Raw genomic sequence first — 22,834 nt, 5'->3', positions numbered from 1 at the left:
GACTTGAGTCAGAGCACCTAATCTGCATGCTTAAACAGGGTCTATGGCTAAAAGTGTTAGAGACACGAGATCAAGAGGACAGCCCGGTAACTTACATGTTTTAAAAAGAATTCAATGTTTAAAGTGAAATAAACATGGCAGCCTCCGTATCCCTCTCACTGTAGAATCCATTTAATAGTCACACACAACAAGAAAAAGCCATCCATCTAGCAATGAATTAATACTCATGACAAATAAAGTCCATGAAATATAGACAGTTTATTAGGGACATATCCCTTCTAAAATCAGTTAAAACATAATGAGGGGTGTGGCTAGAGCATATACAGTAATCAAATATAACATGTACAAAATGAATACAAATAATTACATGATGGGTACAATGGAGGCATACACAATGGTGCTAATATATAGTCAATAAGCTAATAAATCTCCACTTAGACTGGCAAACCGGCTGATGCGTAGTATGATGGCTAAGCTGAACAAATAGCACCTAGTGATAGGAGTCCAAAGAAGAGGCTAATGAACCTCCACTTGGACTGACAAACCGGTTAATACAAACATAGTACAATGGTTGAGCTGAAAAAGCAGCACCTAGTGATAGGAGTCTAAAGAAGAAAGATTGAAAATGCTTTTAGAAGGGATATGTCCCTAATAAACTGTCTATATTTCATGGACTTAATTTGTCATGAGTATTAATTCATTGCTAGATGGATGTTGTGTGAGTTTATCTAAATCATCCATGGCATTTTTTGGCATTGTTTGGCTCCGTTTTTTTCTTTGGTTGTCCATTTAATAGTCAGTCCCCAAACCTCTGTAGCTGAACCCACTTACCAATTGCTTTTACTTGTCCACATTATTGGGATTTCTAAAAAAATAACCACTTGTCTTCCCTGTTTTAGTTTGCCATGAAGTTAGTCAGTTCTAGAGTTAGTCATCACAAAGTAATTAGTGACAAATTACATTTAAACGTACCTGTTGTGTGTTTTGATGGCCATATTCCTTGTGCAGATTATTAGATTCTCCTTCTGCGTACTCTATGGGTTTATTAAGAATTGTGGGATCCACAGCTCCTCTGAAAAACTGCTGAGATTAGATTAGCCACATACAAAGTCCCTTGCTTTTAGTTAATTTGACCAGAAAATAAGCTCTTTACTGATACAGCAGAGCAGTATTTCAAGGCATATAGCTCTTCTCTTTGCTGTGTCTCAGTGCCATTGATATGGAGATACACCAGTACTAAGGTCATAATCCTGATATCAGCGGTTTTAACCCACCCAACAGTTTTCTTTATGCTTTCCTTTCACCGCATCTTACTCAATTACAAACTAGCCCATCTCATCTTTAACAGTAACCACAAGCTTATAGCTGCATCACTCCTACTTCCAAGAAGTCTAAACCATACTCTGATGTAAGCCTAACACTACCCTCAACAGTTATCACCAATTGGACAGTAACCTAACCTGATTATGGGTATTTAACCCTAACAATAATTCTTACTTTACACAATAACTAGGTTAACTGCCTAACTACTACACGTTTCTCCATGGAAATGTTGGTATCAGAACTGGTACTATCCACTCCAAATAATAGATGCCTGTGGCTGACAGTATTCTGTGTATTCCCAACCACATTCCCTTTAAACTTATTGTGTAAATTATAAAGTACAGTATAGGTTAAGACCATTGGATTTGTCTCCACCCTCAACAGTCAGTAAAGATATGGTCACCAGCCCAGGCATTACTGATGCTACCATTGTCTCACGTGTAGATTTTTTTTATTGTTTGTTCTGCAGTTTAGTAGAATATAATTCTAACACTTGTAGGACGGAGCTTGGAATTTTGGTGTGGGCAGCATTTTACTGCTGGTGTCTCCTGGAGTTGGTGAAAGGGAGTGCTGATGCATGTTTGGCTGTCACCACTTTTCCGTATGCCATGAAAAATAATACCTACTGTATATCTTACGCAATGGGTACTTTTCATTCATTGGCTAACAAAATTAATTTGTGTTGGTAATGTTAGTAATTTACAGTCTATTTTTCAGGTGCCCCATCCCTCTCTTCCCCATCAGACTATCATGCGTTCCCAAGCTAAAGAAAAACATTCTGCAGAAAACTGGAGGTCTACCTCCAGACCACCAGTACTTTCAGATTGTTATTCCTTTATGTAGACTTGTCCACAGATTTGTTTATCGGGGAGGGGGGGATGTACCAACACAGCTAAAATCTATAATCTAATGAAAGTAAGCAAATGGGAACACCAAAAACATATCTGCACTCTCTTGTAGCTGTTTTTTTTCTACTTGTAGCACATTCTGAGTTTATAGTTCCTGTACCTCTCAGAGAGATACATTAGGTTATGTTTCCCATGAATTCAAAGATTTGAGAGCTGGTGTGAATAGTACATGTTATATTGTTTGCGGTTGGGTATATCCAAGGAAGTCCATTTTCATCTTAGTGACTCAATTTCTGTATCTGAATCAGAAATTGGTTTCTTTTACCAAAGATTTAAAGGAGGACGACTTAGGTTTAAACCAGAAACTGATCTTTTGCCCTGCCATGACATCTGTGCATGCTCCATATACCCATATCTCAAGTAACCAAATGTTTATGGATTTCATCAACACGCTGCCTTTCTGGATGTCCACAGAGCTGCTCTCTGCCTGTGTCTTCAATCACCTCCGTCCTACTCTACTTAATTGTCCCCTGTCCTCTTCACTTGGTTTCACCACTGATAATATTCCATTCAACTACTTCCTTTCTTAGTCACTTCCATTCCACAACCACTAATCTTTTCTCTGCTCCCTTCCTTTGCACTCCACTATAAGTCATATTCCCAATTATGTCCTCTCTTTCCTCCCAGGCCCCATCACTCTGCTCCTCTTTTCTACAAAGCCACGGTCACCTTGCTGCTACTCTTCCCTCTTAGGTAGCTATCATTCTGCTCCTCTGTAGCCTCAATCGAGGGCAGTATCACTCTTATCCCCTTCCTCCCATGTTATAACTTTATTCCTTCTTCTGTCTTGTACCATTATTACTTATTCTCTTCCTCCCACATCATTATTACTCTGTTCATCTTCTCTTTCAGGCAATGTTTTATTTGCTCCTCCTTCTTCCCAAGCCACATTCACTCTCTTTCCCTTCCTCACACATTACTGTTACTCTGATCCTCTTCCTCCCACATCACTACCACTTTGCTCCTCTTCCTCCCACATCACTACCACTCTGCTCCTCTTCCTCCCACATCACTACCACTCTGCTCCTCTTCCTCCCACATCACTACCACTCTGCTCCTCTTCCTCCCACATCACTACCACTCTTCTCCTCTTCCTCCAACATCACTACCACTCTGCTCCTCTTCCTCCCACATTACTTTTACTCTGACCCTCTTCCTCCCACATCACTACCACTCTTCCCCTCTTCCTCCAACATCACTACCACTCTGCTCTTCTTCCTCCAACATCACTACCACTCTGCTCCTCTTCCTCCCACATTATTATTACTCTGACCCTCTTCCTCCCACATCACTACCACTCTTCCCCTATTCCTCCCACATCACTACCAATCTTCTTCTCTTCCTCCAACATCACTACCACTCTGCTCCTCTTCCTCCAAGATCACTACCACTCTGCTCCTCTTCCTCCCACATTACTATTACTCTGCTCCACTTCCTCCCACATCACTACCACTCTTCTCCTCTTCCTCCCACATCACTACCACTCTTCTCCTCTTCCTCCAACATCACTACCACTCTGCTCCTCTTCCTCCAACATCACTACCACTCTGCTCCTCTTCCTCCCACATCACTACCACTCTGCTCCTCTTCCTCCCACATTACTACCACTCTGCTCCTCTTCCTCCCACATCACTACCACTCTTCCCCTCTTCCTCCCACATCACTACCACTGTGCTCCTCTTCCTCCCACATCACTACCACTCTGCTCCTCTTCCTCCCACATCACTACCACTCTGCTCCTCTTCCTCCCACATCACTACCACTCTGCTCCTCTTCCTCCCACATTACTATTACTCTGATCCTCTTCCTCCCACATCACTACCAATCTGCTCCTCTTCCTCCCACATTACTATTACTCTGCTCCTCTTCCTCCCAAATCACTACCACTCTGCTCCTCTTCCTCCCACATCACTACCACTCTGCTCCTCTTCCTCCCACATCACTACCACTCTTCTCCATGTCCTCCCACATTATTACCACTCTTCTCCTCTTCTTCCCACATCACTACCACTCTTCTCCATGTCCTCCCACATTATTACCACTCTTCTCCTCTTCTTCCCACATCACTACCACTCTTCTCCATGTCCTCCCACATTATTACCACTCTTCTCCTCTTCTTCCCACATCACTACCACTCTGCTCCATGTCCTCCCACATTATTACCACTCTGCTCCTCTTTCCCTTACATCACTACCACTCTTCTCCTCTTCCTCCCACATCACTACCACTCTGCTCCTCTTCCTCCCACATCACTACCACTTTGCTCCTCTTCCTCCCACATCACTACCACTCTGCTCCTCTTCCTCCCACATCACTACCACTCTGCTCCTCTTCCTCCCACATCACTACCACTCTGCTCCTCTTCCTCCCTCATCACTACCACGCTTCTCCACGTCCTCCCACATTACCACTCTTCTCCTCTTCTTCCCACATCACTACCACTCTGCTCCTCTTCCTCCCACATCACTACCACTCTGCTTCTCTTCCTCCCACATCACTACCACTCTGCTCCTCTTCCTCCCACATCACTACCACTCTGCTCCTCTTCCTACCACATCACTACCACTCTGCTCCTCTTCCTCCCACATCACTACCACTCTGCTCCTCTTCCTCCCACATCACTACCACTCTGCTTTTCTTCCTACCGCATTACTACCACTCTTCTCCACTTCCTCCCACATCACTATCCCTCTGCTGTCCTTTCTCCCACATCACTACCACTCTGCTCTTTTTCTTCCCCATAGTTTGTCCCTCCTTTCACAGACTGCTTATTATCTGCCTCTCATATGTCCCAGGCCACTATCACTCTGGTCATCATCATCTTCCCATGCCACTATTACTTGCTTCTCCACTATCAATCATACACCCACTCTGCATCTCTTATCACTTTTATTCCTACTCATGTACCGTCCCTGCCTATTGATTCACAAGTCACATCACAATTCTGTTACTCAACTCTCATACTCCTTCATCCATTATGCCACCACTCACATTTGCTAGTGCTTAGTGGATCTCCAAGCAGAACATTAATTCTCAATAAAATAAGGTATTAGAACATCAGCCAGGTATTACTGTTTTCTTTTGGGGACTTTTTTCCTTCTCTTTCTGCTGGAGCTCCACTAAAGTGTACATAAATATACAAAATTAAGTAACATAGCCAACAATGTGAAGTCATCTTGTGATGGTCTTTTAGTATGATGTGCAGTATAGTATGAGTTTAATGGTTCATTAAATAAATTGGTGAACGTGCAGATATGATTTGCCACCTGGAGATTTTGAAGTCTACCTGTTTTTAGAGGTCTAAATGATAGACACCATAGCTGTCTAATAACAGGTGCTCTTTGACCATGATAGTGACCGTACATAGATACACCCATAGAGTTCAGAAAATATGATTCACTGCAGTTCCCTGATACTGGCATACAGCTGTTCATACATCAGTGGAAGATGATGTGCCTACTGATTCACTCACTCAAGTGTTTTTGGCTTATCTAAATTTATAATAGATGACTTTGCATTGGTAGCTATGGAGTTACTGACATCATCCTTGCATTTTCAGTGCTTTAGTGAATACATCTTGTACATTTTATGACCTGTTATGAGTAATTGAGACTTCCACTGGCATGGCTGTATTTATCCAAATGCATGCTTTTATAGTTTATCCATTCACTGTCTGTCTGAGCATCTATCCACTGTGGCACACACAATGCTAGCCAGGCTGACAGTGAAGTAAGCCTTTTTCTTTATATGCCCCTGATAAATGATACAACAGTGCTACAGAATTTGTTTGTAGAGCGCTTACTGCAGCTGCTTATTCACTAAAATTTGATTTATTTGTGCATGTATTTTATTTTTTTACAGGGCATGCTCTTAAACCTCAGGTGGCCTCAATTTTTACTTCATTTTTGGATGGCTTAAAAAAATTCTACATCACAAAGGTATCACATTTGGATTTTTTCCCAGTTTCTGCTCATGATTTTAGCAAGTTTGGAAATTCTCAGAGGTCATTTGCTGTGATTCTTATATGCATTAAACTGTTGTTAGATTGTGAAACCATAAACCTTGTATGAACTGAGCTCTGAGTATTATAAATCATTCTCCATCTTGCTATAGAGACTGTAAGTGGACAGGGGGGTTGTTGGAAGAACTACTATTCCCAGAATGCCATGGGTGTAATACAGTCTTTGATGCCTAACAGACAATGGAAAAAGAAATGTGACATTTTATTGGATCAATGTATTTAGATACAAGGTTTCCAGAACACTCAGTTCTCTCTCTGACGTATTATCCAATGAATAATAAAAAACATCATAAACCTGTACTAGTACAACGTACACCAAAGAGGCATGAATCAAACAAAATCATTGGAAATGAGCTCATGTTCAGATCAAAGGGGTAATTACTATATTGGGAGAGGATTCATAAAAATCATAATTTTATACTGACCATCTTTTAAATCATAAAAATCTAAATCATTAGATCATCTGTGAAGGGGATGCTTAGTGTCTTTGTGGTGTTAAATTCATAGTGGTTTTCCATTTTCTGTCAACATATCATCTTAAGACAGGGCACTTCCTCCATGTATATGACAGCAGATTGTAGGAAAGTGTGTGTGTGTATATGTGTGTTTGTTTGTGTGTGTGTGTGTGCGCATGCATGCAATTTCAGCACACAGTCTATGCTGTAGAAGTGTAAGCACCTCTCACACTTCCTTCTCAGACAGGCATGCAGTGAAACAGTTGAAATCAATTTAGTGAAGCTGTGCAGTTTTCAGCTGCTGTTGGGTTATTTTTGGTACCAGATATCCTCCAGCCATTATACAGGCTGGCTTACTTTTTGGTGGTGGGGATTAATTTTGCTACTGGGAGATTGACTGACTTAATGGACCTTGCACAGAAAATCTGGATGTGAACTAGAATCAGAATCTTTATTTCACTAAGCACGACTGGGTCGTGCCCGGATTTGGACTTGGCACGTACAGAATTCAAGTACAGGATAGGACACGCAAAATACATCAAGGGACAGAACACTATTTCACAAGCAGAGAAAAAACATAGATCCCGAAAAAGCATATCCATTAAAAAAAAAAACACATCAAAATGGCATAATTCACCAAAACGGTGATAATTAGACATAAGAACTGGAGCGCTACTATGTACAATGTGCATCATCGAAGCATGATATTGTTTGACCTAAAGTGGAGGAGTGCATGGAGAGAGTACAGAATGTTGACAGCTGAGGGGAAGAAGCTGTTCATTAGTCTTCTTGAGGTCCTGGTGGAGATGGACTGATACCTTCCACCCTGAAGGGAGGCTGAAGAAGCAGTGGCCTGGGTGTGAGGGATCGTTGGCGATCCTCAAAGCTTATGCAGCCTGGTGTAGTAGAGGTGGTCCAGAGTGGGAAGTGGTGTCCTGATGATCCTCTCCGCTGATCTGATGACCCTCTGTAGTTTGTGTCTGTCGTTAATGGTGGAGCCGGTAAACCAGACCAGAATGGAACTAGTAATTGTGTTCAACCTCTACACCCTTGATATAGGTCAATAGGAAATAATCAGGTGTGCTCAAGACAAATATTTGGAGTGATTGACCACACCCCCTCTTTAAGTCCGCATACAACCCAACACCAACCCAACAAGCTGTCACTTCCTCAGTTTTCAAATACTTTATTCATGCAGACAAAATGTTGGATTATTGTGTTTATGTACAATTGACAAGCTGACACATCATTGATTCCAGCAGTTCTGGAGGTGTGTTTAGCTCACAGGGACAACAAAGGACGATGTGCATATTCAGTAGTGATGCATCGTGAGAGACGACATATGCTCACTCCAATCTGAATAATCACAAATACCTTCTGTTTTGCATAACATTTTAGTAGAAGCGCTTTTTGGTTCATAGTAGCGCCTTACACACTCCTGGAAGTTATGGTTCACCATGAGCTTGCTGGGTAATCTTTAACTCTTCATGCAGACGCAAAGCCTACGTTTTGGGACCAGAGTGTTGTAGCCATTGGCCTGGACAAATAGTGTTCTAGCTATGCACTGATTCATGTCCCACTCCTGTACTTGACAGACCTGTTTGCCTTGAGGAAGGGACCTGTGTGTTCTCAAACACTAGCTTTGTGTCTACATGAATAAAGTAAATGGAAATTTTGCCAGGCGTGTTGTATTGTATATGGTTGGAAACTAGATTCGGTTAGCCAAAGTTTAGGATGGCTAGGGATAGGGCTATAATAGAATAGCTTACTTATCAGTAGAGATGAACACAGATAAGGAGGAGTGGAGCTTAGGGGAGGTTGGTTTCAGTAGTTCGGATTAGAAGATAAGATCTGGTTTTGGTAAGCAGGGGGAATCGGGATACTAATCTTTAGGTGAGAGGTTTAAATTGAGCATCATTTGGAAGGGTTTATATCAAGCTATCAGTTTGAGCTGGAGGTCAAGGAATGTTGCATGGCGGAATCTGAGCACCTAAATTACCCAACACCATCCCTACATGTACAAGACAAGAAGGCGTGACAATTTCTGATGGGGTGCTTAGGTGCTATGGACAATCATTGGTTTTGGGATGGTGGCAGTAGCCTAATATTTTTTCCAGTTCCTCATCCTTTGTACAATATTGGTTGTAGCTTCTTTGTGATTTTGCTAAGAGTCTCCAGCCCTGTGTTGTTGGTAGCTTCCGGAGGTACTCTGGGTTCCTCCTCTGTTGTTGCTAGTCTAGTAAATTGTCTATAGGAATGGTGGCAATTCTACTAATCTGTTGATCTGTTGTCAATGGCGGTTCCAGGAATTTTTTTTAGGGGGTGCAATGCAGGTGCTGGATCTTTTCTAGGGGTAATTTTGAACTTCAGGGAGCGTGGTCAAAAAAGGGGTGTGTCTATGCACTGGAAAGTGTGCGTGTATAGGTAATAAAGTTGCCCCAGCATGGGTAGTATAGCTGCCCCAGCATAGGTAGTATAGCTGCCCCAGCATAGGTAGTATAGCTGCCCCAGCATAGGTAGTATAGCTGCCCCAGTATAGGTAGTATAGCTGCCCCAGTATAGGTAGTATAGCTGCCCCAGTATAGGTAGTATAGCTGCCCCAGTATAGGTAGTATAGCTGCCCCAGCATAGGTAGTATAGCTGCCCCAGCATAGGTAGTATAGCTGCCCCAGCGTAGGTAGTATAGTTGCCCCAGTGTAGGTAGTATAGTTGCCCCAGTGTAGGTAGTACAGCTGCCCCAGCATTGGTAGTACAGCTGCCCCAGCATAGGTATTGCCAGTGTAGGTAGTACAGCTGCCCCAGTGTAGGTAGTATAGCTGCCCCAGCGTAGGTAGTATAGCTGCCCCAGCGTAGGTACCGTGTTTCCCCGAAAATAAGAGTGTCTTATATTAATTTTTGCTCCAAAAAGTGTGCTAGGGCTTATTTTCAGGGATGTCTTATATTGCAACGCATGATGTGTCCCCATGCTAGCCCCCTCTGCCTGCTGCTTATTATACAGTTATAGTGTTGATCAGGCACCTGCCATGTCATCCCTGCACACAGGTGATAAACCTGCTGCGTGCAAGGATGACATGGTGAATGATGCCCCAGCGTAGGTAGTATGCTGCCCCAGCGTGGGTAGTATGCTGCCCCAGTGTGTGGGGAGGATGCTTCCCCAGCCTGCTCCCCCTCCCCTCCCGTGGCCGCTGCTCGTGCATCCTTGTGAGCTGCCGGCCGCTACCTCTGTTTCTGTTCCCGCCCGCGTCTCCCCACCTCCCCTCCTTCTGTAATGCTACAAGAAAATGGCCGCCGATGTCCGCATTTGTGGACATCGTCCACCATTTTCTTGTAGCAATACTGAAGGGAAACAGAGCGGAGCGGCTGGGGGTGCTCAGGGGTGCTTGCTGCCCCAGTGTAGGTAGTATGCTGCCCCAGCGTAGGTAGTATGCTGCCCCAGCGTAGGTAGTATGCTGCCCCAGCGTAGGAAGTATGCTGCCCCAGCGTAGGAAGTATGCTGCCCCAGCGTAGGAAGTATGCTGCCCCAGCGTAGGAAGTATGCTGCCCCAGCGTAGGAAGTATGCTGCCCCAGCGTAGGAAGTATGCTGCCCCAGGGTAGGAAGTATGCTGCCCCAGGGTAGGAAGTATGCTGCCCCAGGGTAGGAAGAATGCTGCCCCAGCGTGGGGGTAGTATGCTGCCCCAGCCTGCTCCCCCTCCCCACCCGCGGCCGCCGCTCGTGCATCCTTGTGAGCTGGCGGCCGCTACCTCTGTTTTTTTTCCCGCCCGCCGCCTCCTCTCCGACGTCAGGCATCTCCCCACCTCCTCTTCTTCTGTAGTGCTACAAGAAAATGGCCACCGATGTCCGCATTTGTGGACATCGTCGACCATTTTCTTGTAGCAATACAGAAGGGAGACAGAGCGGAGCGGCTGGGGGTGCTCAGGGGTGCTTGGAGACTTTTAGGGGGTGCTTCAGCACCCCAAAGCACCTGGCGCCGCCCATGTCTGTTGTCTTTGCTCTCTCTTGTATTCCAGAGGTCTGACTTGATCTGCAGTTTCAGAGCAGATGCATTTGCACCATATTGCCTGACTGTATATTGTGCCATGTTTGGAATAAAAGCTGACATTTCCGTGGTAGATGTATCCCACTTTTTTTTTTTATGTATGTTGTTAGGTTATCTTTAAAGTTGAACTGTCAGCCACACTATCACAGGGAGAGAAAAAAAAACATATATAAGTAGATAAATACTTGCTCTACTTACATAACATATGTTGCACTGTCCATATTTTGATTTTAGTGATTCTTCTATAGTAAAAAAAAAAGAGAAAACCCTTCTTAGAATTTTCCATTTTGTCTGTCTTGAAGCCAATCCTGACATTATTTCCTCCCTTACTTTGTCTGTGTATCATTGCCTGCCCTCCTCCCAGTCTTCAGACACCCCCACCCAGCTCTACAGTAGAAAGTACGTTAAAGGGAAGGTTCAGGGACTATCAAAAAATAATAAAAATCCATATCCACTTACCTGGGGCTTCCTCCAGCCCGTAGCAGTAGTTCTGAGCCTGCGCAATACAGCCTGGAGGACGTCCAATGACGTCAGTGTGCACCAGTGAGACGCAGATTGGAGCGCAGAAGAAGCCCGACCTGGCCGCCGGCCTGGCCAGGTCGGGCGCGCCACCGGAGACCACCGGGAGCCTGTGGAGTGGCGCCGAGGGTACCTTCTGCCTGCCACAGGTAAGTGGATTTGGATTTTTATATTTTTTTTTTGTATAGTCCCTGAACCTTCCTTTTAAGAAATATTGGCCAATCAGAGAGAAGCAGAGGTGTGGGAAGGGAAATCAGGAGGGGAAGGGGCTTCAGCCAATCAGGCTGCAATAGTTATGTTTGAAGGGCAAGTAAAGAAGAAGAAAAAAACCAGCATGCCTTGCAACTTCCTTTGTGTGGCAAATGTAATAAATAAGAGCCAGGAAAACTAGAGAATTATGTTTTATAGAGAAGAAAAATAAGTGATTTTTTTTTTACTTTTTTGGATTGCCTGGTTAGCATCCATATTACTTGTTTACCAGATCAAAATAATTAATTTTTGATTTAATGCCTGACAGTTACTCTTTAAAAGCGGGCTTGTCAGCCACAAAGTCAAATTCCATTTGCCCACAGCTCTGTATTTATTATGTAGCCTGCAACCTGACCCTACATTGCAAGCAATCCAATCTAATCATACATTTTTCTGCTGTAATAAATGTATCTCAGTCGGCCTGGCTCTATGTGGTAAATTGCGGACGAGAAGGAAGCTTGTTATCTCCCCTTCCTCATTCCTGCTCCTCACTGATTGGCTGAGGGCAGTTCAGTGTAACACAAAGCTGAGAAGGGGGAAGCTGCTGAAATCTGGTCTATGCTGTGCTCACATGTTTTTACAAAGCAAGTCAGATGTGACAGTGCAGTTTCTAGGAGAAAACAAGAGTAAGGGAGGAAATTACATCAAGATTGGCTTCAGTCAGAAGAAGTAAAAATGGAAAATGCCAGGAACAGTTTTCTCTTTATTTACTATATAATATTCACTGAAATCAAAATGTGGACAGTACAATACATACATGATGTAAGTAGAATAAGTATTTACTTATATATGTTTTTTTTCCTTGGATAGTATGGCTGTCCCTGCTCCTTTAACGAGACCCAAATGCCCTTTCAGTAAAAAAGCTATACTAAATGTAAAGTTGCCCTCCAAAAACAGAAGGTATTTGTAATAACTATGTTTACAATGCCTAGGGATAATATTATGGATGTTTAGACTGGCCATCACATACCAAGAAGTTAGGACACACGGCACCTAAACTTGGTAGCTGTGTGTGCCAAATTTCTCTTTCTTACACAGTGGGGACCCAAGTTTGGGGGCAGTAGAGTTGGGTTGCGAAGATGTGCCCTACTGTCACATCCATTTTATTTAGTGTTATTATTTTCTATTTGAAACTGGAGAAGATTGCATTTTTTTTTACCCTTAAAGTCAATGGAAATCGGTCCTAAAAAAAAAAAAAAAAAGCCAGATACTTGCCTAAGGAGAGGGAAGGCTCTGGGTCCTATAATCCTTCCAGCTCCTCTCACGGTCCCCGTTCCACCGCTGGCTCCCACGTAGCAGTATTCAACCAATTTGGTCAAATATTGCTGTCTCCGCTGCCGAAAGGAGGCTTTGGAAGTCTTCAGGAGCCCGAGTGCTCCCAAAGATGGGCCGCTCCATACTACTAAATATAAATAAATGGAGTGATCTGGCGCTCAACAGAACATTCTTTAAAAAGTTCAACATGAACTGTACATTTCATTAGTTCATAAAGTCCACCATTGGGGAATATATCCATGAATCCCAGTAGGAGATTTTCCACAGTACTCTTCAACATTAAAACCACTCAGGGAAATAAAACGGATTACGCTCACCAGAACTTGCGGCTGACCCTAGCAGATCAGAATTAGAGCATCGGCCCAGCCAGCAGTATCAGTTTTCATCCACGGTGTGCTGTCCTTAGATGCTCATAAAATTGGAAAACAAGGCAGGAATAGTGTGATACTGTTTAATAAAACACAGCTTTCCTCCACCAGTGTTCACAGCACTCACTATGCATCCTCCGTGCCGCCACACATCGCTGTTGTAAAAATAAAGCCTCTTACCGGATAATGTAGCTGATCCAGCACAAACCAGCAATAAAGCTTTCCCTCAGCATATCCTGGCAGTATATTCACAGCTATTGGATGCTCATAAATGAACAAAACAAAAAGGCAACAATAGTGTAATACTGTCTGATGTGACCCCGCTCCTCTCCACCAGTACTCCAGACACTGTGCACCCCCAGCACATCACCATACACCTAGATATAAGCTGAAGCCTCTCACCGGACAATATGGCTGACAATAGCGCTTCTCAGTCACTCTTCAGCGTATTCTGGCAGTATATGCAAAGACATTTAAACACAAAAGACGCCCAACATAGTGATGACTGATGACAGATCACTCCATTTTTTGTATTTAAAGGGACATATACACCTTTCTGGTTTGCGACCCAGGAGGGGCTATTTTTTCAAATTACAAAAAGCTCCACATTTATGTATTACTGGTAAAGTTTTTTATAGTGGTCTTGGGGAGGAGCGCACTGCTTGATTGAGGTTTGAACGCTCCATACTGTGCATGCGCATGCAAACTATGGAGCCACCTGCCTTCGGAAGGGCCCTGCTCCCGAAGACTTCCAAACGGGGAAGCCATCGCTGCACCGAGGGCACCGGGAGAGGAGAGGGAAGGCTCTATAGGACGCAGAGCCTTCCCTCTCCTTAGGTAGGTATCAGGCTTTTTTTTTTTTTTTGACACAATTCCCATTGACTTTAGAGTATACGTTTTAGTGTCATTTTGTAATATTTATCAGCTACAGGTAAAACTCAAAAAATTAGACTGTCATGCAAAAGTCCATTTATTTTAGTAAATTCAACTTAAAAGGTAAAATTAATATATGAAATAGACTCATTACATGCAAAGCGAGATAGTTGAAGCTTTTATTTGTTAGCATTTTGATGATTATGACTCACAGCTTATGTCAACCCCAAAATCAAAATCTCAGAACATTAGAATATTGTGAAAATGTGCAATATTCTAGCCTCAAAGTGTCTTGACTCTAATCGGCGAATCCAAAACACCTGCAAAGGGTTCCTAGTTCATATATTACCGTAGTTTCACCTTTTAAAGAGACACTGCAGCGAAAAAAAAATTATGATATAATGAATTGGTTGTGTAGTAAAGATAATTACTAGAACATTAGTATCAAAGAAAATATTCTCATATTTTTATTTTCAGTTATATAGTGTTTTTTATAACATTGCATCATTCTCTAATATTTGCAGTTTACACGCTACTCCGCATTCTAAATGATTTTACTGAGCAGGCTAGTGAATTATTGAACTGTCTTCTGCAGAGAATAAGAAAATACAGTGACTGACAGTTGAGATAACAAGCTTCGGAAGACAGAGCTTTCTGCGACTTTGAAAGTCTGGAGCTCAGTGGCTCTTTTGCATAGATAACTGGAGTTTCTTAACGCTTCCTGTGCTGGAAACAATATTAGACTTATGTCTCTGCTTCTTATGTTTTATTTCTTAGCTGTACTATACATAGAAATCATTGTCATCATATTTTTTTTTCACTTCAGTGTCTCTTTAAAGAGAACCCGAGGTAGGATTTAATTATGTTACTGGGGCACAGAGGCTGGTTGTGCACACTATCACTAGCCTCTGTTGCCCCATGGTGTGCTTCCATGTCCCCCCTGCGCGCTGCTATAAACCCCGCAGTGCTGGCGACACACAGCGCGTCGCCAGCACAATGTTTACCTAAGCGCTGTCAGTCAGCGCCGCTCCTCCGCATCGGCGCTACCCGCCCGCGTCACTTCCCTCCTATCAGCGGGAGGGAAGGGACACGGGCGGGTAGCGCCGATGCAGAGGAGGCGGGGGAGCGGCGCTGGCAGACAGCGCACAGGTAAACATTGTGCTGGCGACACGCTGCGTGTCGTCAGCACTGCAGGGGTATAGCGGCATGCAGGGGGGACATGGAGGCACACCATGGGGTAACGGAGGCTGGTGTTAGTGTGCACAACCAGCCTCTGTGCCCCAGTAACATAATTAAATCCCACCTCGGGTTCTCTTTAAGTTGAATTACTGAAATAAATGGACATTTGCAAGATATTGTAATTTTACAATTTTGTCCTGTAATGTTAATGGGGGAGCGAGAGGTGAGCTGTCTCCTGTGCATTCATCCGGGCAAGAACATGGCACCCTCTGTTTTATTCTATATTCAGATCGTTCTGATAGTTAAGGTGGCCATACATTAATCCACTTCTCCCGTCGATAAGCAGCCAATTGGCCCAATCGATCAATCATTCAATTGATTTTCAGGTGAAATCGATCAAGTAGATTGACCAGACTAAAAAAAAATCTATGTCTGTCGGCGCTGGATCAAGTGTAGTGGCAGATCGACGGCCGATAGCATTACACTGAATCGAATAATGCAGTGCTGCAATATGATAGATTTTCAATAGATTTGATTATAAAAATCAATAGAAAATCTTTTCCTAGTGTGTGGCCCAATCGGATAGATCCCTGTGAGATTTTTTCTGACAGGCATTTGACAGGAATCTATCTGATAGCTTAATCTGGTGGAAATCTATAATTGCATGGCTACCTTAACTTACCTTAACTTAGTCATTGGAATGTAACTAAGTGAGTTCATGGAATCGGAAGTCATACTTGTGGCATTTAATGTTAACTGTTATGTAATGTAATGTATGTCATGTAACCAGCCCAGTTACAATTTGAACTCGGAATTTAAGATGTCTCCCCATCACCAGAATCTGCTTCATGTCATGTTGAGGGAACTGTTGATCTTATCAATTTAGCCAGGATGCCTGGGAAAGCCTCCTCAGTAATGGCCCATACTCACAGGCAACTTTTTGGCATGTCGCTAGCACACGGGAGCGTGTGCGCGACATGCCGGCGACAGCTCGTCGCCAGGTCCCTCTGCATACACACGGCGGAGGGACCTGGCCACTGATGCGGCGGAAGCTGTCGCTGTTGTCCCTCCCCCCGCCGGAAGCGCCATCCATTTGCTATTATGTTGCTGTCGCTTGTCCGCGTACTCACGCTGACTAGCGACAGTTGCGGCGGAGTTGCGGCGGCGACTGTCGCCAGGCGATTGACCGCGCCAATCGCCTGGCGACATCAGCGACGGGCGACAGTTCGGGGTGCGCGCCCGTGTAACGCCGCATACTCACGGGCGACCTGTCGCCGCAACACGTGCGCGCCGCATGTTGCGGCGACAATTGTAGCCCGTGAGTATGGGCCATAACAGTTGAGGCATCTAATTACATTTATGGGTACTTATCCGTTAGCCGGGCGCATCCGGCAGGTGGCGCTGTTGATCTTAATTCCAATCATAATTACTTCACGTCAACCTGTGAATGTAAACGCCGGATGCGCCCGACTTCAACAGATCAAGCCGCCGGCTTGCTTCGTGTCTCGCTCTTCTCCCCCTCTTGCCCTCTCTCCTATAAAACACTGGGGAGGGGACATACGTGTCCCCCCAGAGTCGTTCGTCACAATGCCGCGGCGAACGACTCTGGGGGGGGACACGCATGTCCCCTCCCAAAGGCTCATACGAGAGAGGGCAAGCCGGCGGCTTGATCTGTTTAAGGGCATCCGGCGTTTACATTCACAGGTTGACGTGAAGTAATTATGATTGGAATTAACATCAACAGCGCCACCTGCCGGATGCGCCCCGCTAACGGATAAGTACCCATTTATGTTTGCTGAAGAATGTTTCTCCTCTGTATGTTAGTGTAAGCTGTGTTTTTCAGTGTTTGTCAGGAACCAGTCCGACGAAGGCTTTTTATAAGCCGAAAGCTCACTGTTTATCCATCTCTAAGTTAGCCAATAAATGGTATCATCCTGATTCAAAACTCCTTGCTGTTATGTAATGAAACGTTTCCTTTCTGCTACTTACAGTTCAAGGGCTTTGATCCAAATCAGCTTTGTGTAGCAACTTTGTTGTTCGAGGGTGACCGTGAGAAGGTCCTCCAGCATGAAAAACAAGTTTATGACATAGCTGCAAAGTTTGGGTAAGTAATAGATATACTAATTGTGTTAACCTTTGTAGGAATGAATCAGATAGATAGATAGACAGACAGACAGACAGACAGACAGACAGACAGACAGACAGACAGACAGACAGACAGACAGACAGACAGACAGACAGACAGACAGACAGACAGACAGACAGACAGACAGACAGACAGACAGACAGACAGACAGACAGACAGACAGACAGACAGACAGACAGACTTGGACAGAGACAACTTCTGTACATTACCACAATAAATTTTAAAGAAACAACTCTGATGCAGTTGAAGTAAAGACTTTAAGCTTTAATTCCATGGAGTGAACAAAACAATTGTAAAAAAAATGTGAGGCAACTAAAGCATTTTTTTAACACAACCCCTTTATGTCAGAGGCTAATTGGACAATTGACTCATAGGCTATTTCATGGGCAGGTGTGGACAAATCAGTTAAAGGGAACCTAAACGGAGAAGGATATGGATTTTTTCTTTTAAAATAATACCAGTTGCCTGAATCGCCTGCTGATCCTGTGTCTCTAATACTTTTAGCCACAGCTCCTGAACAAGCATGCAGATCAGGTGCTCTGACTGAAGTCAGACTGGATTAGCTGCATGCTTGTTTCAGGGTGTGATTCAGCCACTATTGCAGTCACAGAGATCAGCTGGACTGCCAGGCAACTGGTATTGTTTACATGAAACATCCGTATCACTCTCAGTTAAGGTTCCCTTTAAAGCAGGTAAAAGGCCTGGAGTTGATTTGAGGTGTGGTGCTTGCATATGGAAGATTTTTCTGTGAACAGACTTGTGGTCAAAGGAGCTCTCCATGCAGGTGAAAGAAGACATGCTTAAAGGGACACTTAAGCCAGAAAAAAAATGAGTTTTACTCACCTGGGGCTTCTACCAGCCCCCTCCAGCCGTCCTGTGCCCTCACAGCCACTCACTAATCCTCTGGTCCCCCGCTGCCAGCTAGTTTAGTTTTTGCCGACAGGCCCGTCAGGACTGGTCACGCGTAGCTTTTTCCGCATTCCCGCATTACGAATGCATGCGGGAACGCGTATTTTTGTATGCATTGCGGCCCGCGATAGTGCTAATTGCAGTCGGGAATGCGGAAAAAGCTACGCGTGGCCGGGCCTGTCGGCAAAAACGAAACTAGCTGGCAGGGACTGCTGCAGGGGGCTGGTAGAAGCCCCAGGTGAGTAAAACTCATTTTTTTTCTGACTTAAGGTTCAATTTAAGCTGCAAAAACAGAACAAATCCATCCAAGAAATTGCTACAATATTACAAGTGGCAAAATCTACCGTTTGGTACTTCTTGAGAAGAAAAAGAGCACTGGTGAACTCAGAAATATACATAAATATTTTATTTTTACTTTTTCATACCTAAAAGCCTTAAGTGGCCACACATGATACAGTTTAAAAAAATGTATTTTCAATTCAAGGGTTACAATCAATTTTGCTGAGTGATTGTAACATTTACAAAATCTGACTAATGTACCACACACGTGTTCATTTTCTCCCCTGTCTGAAAAAAAAAACTATTGAAATCTGAGAAAGCTGCTTGGTAGTATATATAAGGAAATTGACAATCTACCCTACACCATTCAATTTTTATAAAAATTGATCAGAAAAATTCACCACTCCTGATTTACTTTTATATCAAATAAAACCGGGAAATCCTATCGGATTTCCTGCTCAAAAAAACAATTTTGGGACAACCAATCGTTTTTATCGAATTGCTGTAAAATCGGATCATTTTATTGTACAGGTAGTCCCTGATTTACGAACGCCCGACTTATGAACGACCCGCCAATACGAACGGCATGTATTCCGTAATTCTGTGGGAATAAGTAAAAAAAAAACATTTTTTACAAATTGACCTTTTTGAGAAAATACATTTTCAAAAATTCAAAGTAAAATGGCTTTTAAACTTATATAAGGAGCTACAGGGGCAGAGGTGACACAGAGGGGACACTGGAGGCACAGTGGGCACAGAGGAGGTACAGGGGACAGAGATGTCAGTGTTCCAACTTAAGAACAGATTTGGGTTAAGAACGAACCTACAGTCCCTGTCTTGTTCGATAACCGGGGACTTCCTGTACCGTGTGTGGCCACCATTACTGAGGTTTCCGTTTTAAAAAATTAATTTCCAAGGAACCATTGAAAGTTGTTGCTCTGGCACTTCCTGTGTTTCTGCATATCGTCGGGATACAGGATACAAAAGGCTTGATGTATTCATAATGAAAGTTTCACATATTGAAGCATGTGTGTCTTAATCACCCAGTGCCATTCCTCACACACAGCCCACTACTGCGATCTCCAGTGGTAAAGAAAAATGTACCTACAATAATAAATGTGGATCTCCTACAGTGCATGTTAATGACTGTGGAGTCTAAGCCGCACCACAAGCGGCTGAAATCTGTGAATATGCATATTGCACGCTATTAAGCATTTCCATGCTCAGGGCATGATTCTTAGCCTGTGCTTTGGAAATGTATTAGCTGTACGTTCATTTGTCCTGTGTCAGATACAGTGTTACAAGGGTGAGTGCTTTCACTCTCTTGTCGCTCCGGAATATCCGTCTAAGTGACACCTCCGCTTCATTAATCAACACCATGAGATCAGAGGTAAAAGCGTTCAAGGGAGACATTGCTGTGGGGCAAATCATTTCATTGGTCTATCGTGACCTCTCTGCCTCTTCTGCCTGGGAGAGGATCTCTTCTGATATCTTAAATATAGCTTTCTTTCCCTGCGGAGAGTACAGCTGAGGCTGGCAATGGAGCGCTTTCTGCAATGCCTAATGAATATTAATTGGCAGGAGCTGAGCATGTTCAGAAAGGATAGTCCCTGATCAGAGAGGTTATTGTGATTACAAGTAAGCTGGAAATATTTCTGCTGACACTTCTACTTACATGCCACTTTTCTCTTAGTAGTTTTCTTCTTTTATTTAAAACTTTTGTGTCGGGTTTTCCTGTATTTCAAGCACTTAGTTTGTTCTCTGTTTCCTTTTGTCTTTGTGGAGCTTGCGCTCTTTTGAGATGCACTTTCTCCCAACCCCCCATTTTCTCTGTCTTTTCACTAGCACTTTGGCCTTCCCATGAAGGTGTTGGCTCTTTCTTGTGTCAAAGGCTTTGCACTTGCCCTTCCTCTTGTGCTTTTGTTTTTCAATCTCACACTGAGCTCTAGCTGCTTTTTGTTTTGCACTCTTGCATTCCTCTTGCACTTCCTTTTTCTGCTTTTTCCTTTCGCCCTCTCACTTGCAGAGTTGCTCCTTTCATCATTCTGTTTTTCTTCTGTGCCCCTCCCAGTGTCTCACTCTTTAAACCAGGGATGTTGAACTCCAGTCTTCAGGGGCTGAGGTCCTCACGCATTTTTGGCTCAGCTCAAATTAAAGAGAAACTTTAACCCAGGATTGGACTTCCTTCCAATCAGTAGCAGATACCCCTTTTTTTCACGAGAAATATTTACCCTTTCTCGAATAGATCATCAGGGGAGGTCTGTATGGCTGATATTGTGGTGGAACCCCTCCCAGTGTGTGATGTCATGACCATGGTCCTGACAGTTTGCGGTCTGTGAACTTTGTTGCATTGTGGGAAATAACAGCTGTTTTCAACTGCCAAGCAAGCAATATCTCCCTTTGTGCATTGAACTCTCAGAAACGAACATTCCGTACAGATCTCCTGGCATACTTAAAGATGTCATCATGTGATAAAGTTTAAGAATGTAAATCAAGGAGAGGAATGTTTTTACAATAGGTAATCACTGACTTAATAATCTATAAATGAGAATTTTAAAAAATAAGCATTCATTATGCTATTTTTACTATAGTTCCTTTTTAATTGATGGGACCGAATCAGGAAAGTTGTTGTTCATTGAGTAGAACATATTTCTTGATTTCTCAGTCCATTTTGAACACTGGCATGTATATGGCCCCTGAAGACTGGAGATTGATATCTGTGCTCTCCTGTCCTTACCTTTTCACCTCACCTCTTGCTCTGTTGGTTTCCCCCATTCTAAAACAGGTGACTTATTGTTTATTCCACTGCACAGGATTGGATGCTTGAAGTGAGCTCACTGCATTCTGCCTATAGTAAATCACCCTATGGCCCATATGCAATTTACTTTTTCTCCTGAGTTTTCTCCTAGGTGATGTTTTCAAAATTAATCAATAATAATTAATAAAATGCCTTTTAACCACCAGCAAGCAAGAAAACATAAAAAAATATTTTGATAATACTTTTTCGCCTACTTTTTTGGTACATTTTCAGTTGCAAAGTGCTGAAAAGTTATATTAAATAGCTGAAAAATTATCTCCTAGGAGAAAAAAGTGAATTGCATATGGGCCTGTGTCTCTCATTTTCACTTTCTCTTTTGATCTTTGAGGTACTTGTGGTAACTGAAAGCCATTATCAATATTGTTTACTGATCTCTGCCTCAACAATGTTAGGACCTTTTCACTGCCAGCTACCCAGAGCAGCAAGCAATGGCCCAATGAACAGTGTGGATCCCATGCTTTCCTATTAGAAAACAAGGATCTGTTCATCTCTACTGTGTCCAGGGCATTTCTGTAACACACAAACCTGATCAGCATGACGAGGTACAACGTATCTGTCCTATCGATACATAGCCACTCGGGCATAGGGAGAACTGGCTCTTAGAAACTCTTCCCCCACTGCTTTGAGTCTTCCATTTAGTTGCCTGCTTTTTGTTTTTTATATGCAGCTGTGATCAATAAAAGGAATGAAGAGTCATTTTGTAGGGTGCGATCACATTATGCAAGTTGCATTGTGCAATAATCGCTCTTGTGAACTCACTGCATATACCAAGCATGCATAGTGTCGTGCACATTTGCACTAAATAATGTGAGCTGCCTGCCATTTTTAAAGCTGGACACAAGACAAGACACAGAACATTTATATTGTGCTTTTCTCCTGGGGGACTCAAAGCGCCAGAGCTGCAGCCACTAGGGTGTGCTCCATAGGCAGTGGCAGTGTTTGGGAGTCTTGCCCAAGGTCTCCTACTGAATAAGTGCAGGCTTACTGAAGAGGAAGAACTGAGATTCGACTTGACGGTAGTTTCCATGCTTAGGGCATGATTTCTTTTATAGCCTGTGCGATTACATTTCGCGGGACAGCGGCCGAGTGTTCCGCCGCTCATCCCGATATCGCACATCATTACACCGAAATAACCACGTCACCCCGAGATTTTACAGCTTGCCCAATCAATACATTCAATTGATTTCAGCCCGAAATTGGTTGAATTGTTAATCGGGTATACTTGTTGCTGCACCGATGTTCATCCACTTCAATAATTATCGGATGGGCAATTGACCGCAAAATTGCTAGATGTATGGCCACCTAAAGATGCTCTGGCACTCCATATCTCTCAGTAACGCCTCAGGACAGCTGTACACACGCTAGATTCTCAGCAGATACAACTGCTCAGCAGAGAACATCATGTGTACCGGCCTTAACTTATCAAGTAGACAATACTTTGCTGACTCAACCAATGAGTGCTTTCACATGACAA

The 22,834-nt window shown here is 43.4% G+C and overlaps 1 protein-coding gene across 1 annotated transcript in view; it reads left to right on the top strand.

Moving 5' to 3' along the window:
• Nucleotides 1–22,834, top strand: part of AGPS (alkylglycerone phosphate synthase) — a 308,587-nt gene that overhangs the window by 190,910 nt on the left and 94,843 nt on the right. Inside the window, exons 13-14 of the mRNA XM_068245442.1 lie at nt 6,093–6,169; nt 17,200–17,312. Coding sequence (XP_068101543.1) covers nt 6,093–6,169; nt 17,200–17,312 — 190 coding nt within the window. The remainder of the gene's footprint in view (nt 1–6,092; nt 6,170–17,199; nt 17,313–22,834) is intronic.

This window comes from Hyperolius riggenbachi, chromosome 7 (assembly GCF_040937935.1).
Source record: "Hyperolius riggenbachi isolate aHypRig1 chromosome 7, aHypRig1.pri, whole genome shotgun sequence".
Lineage (NCBI taxonomy): Eukaryota > Metazoa > Chordata > Amphibia > Anura > Hyperoliidae > Hyperolius > Hyperolius riggenbachi.
Note: the sequence above shows the minus strand (reverse complement) of the source record. Positions and strands in the feature narration are given on the sequence as shown.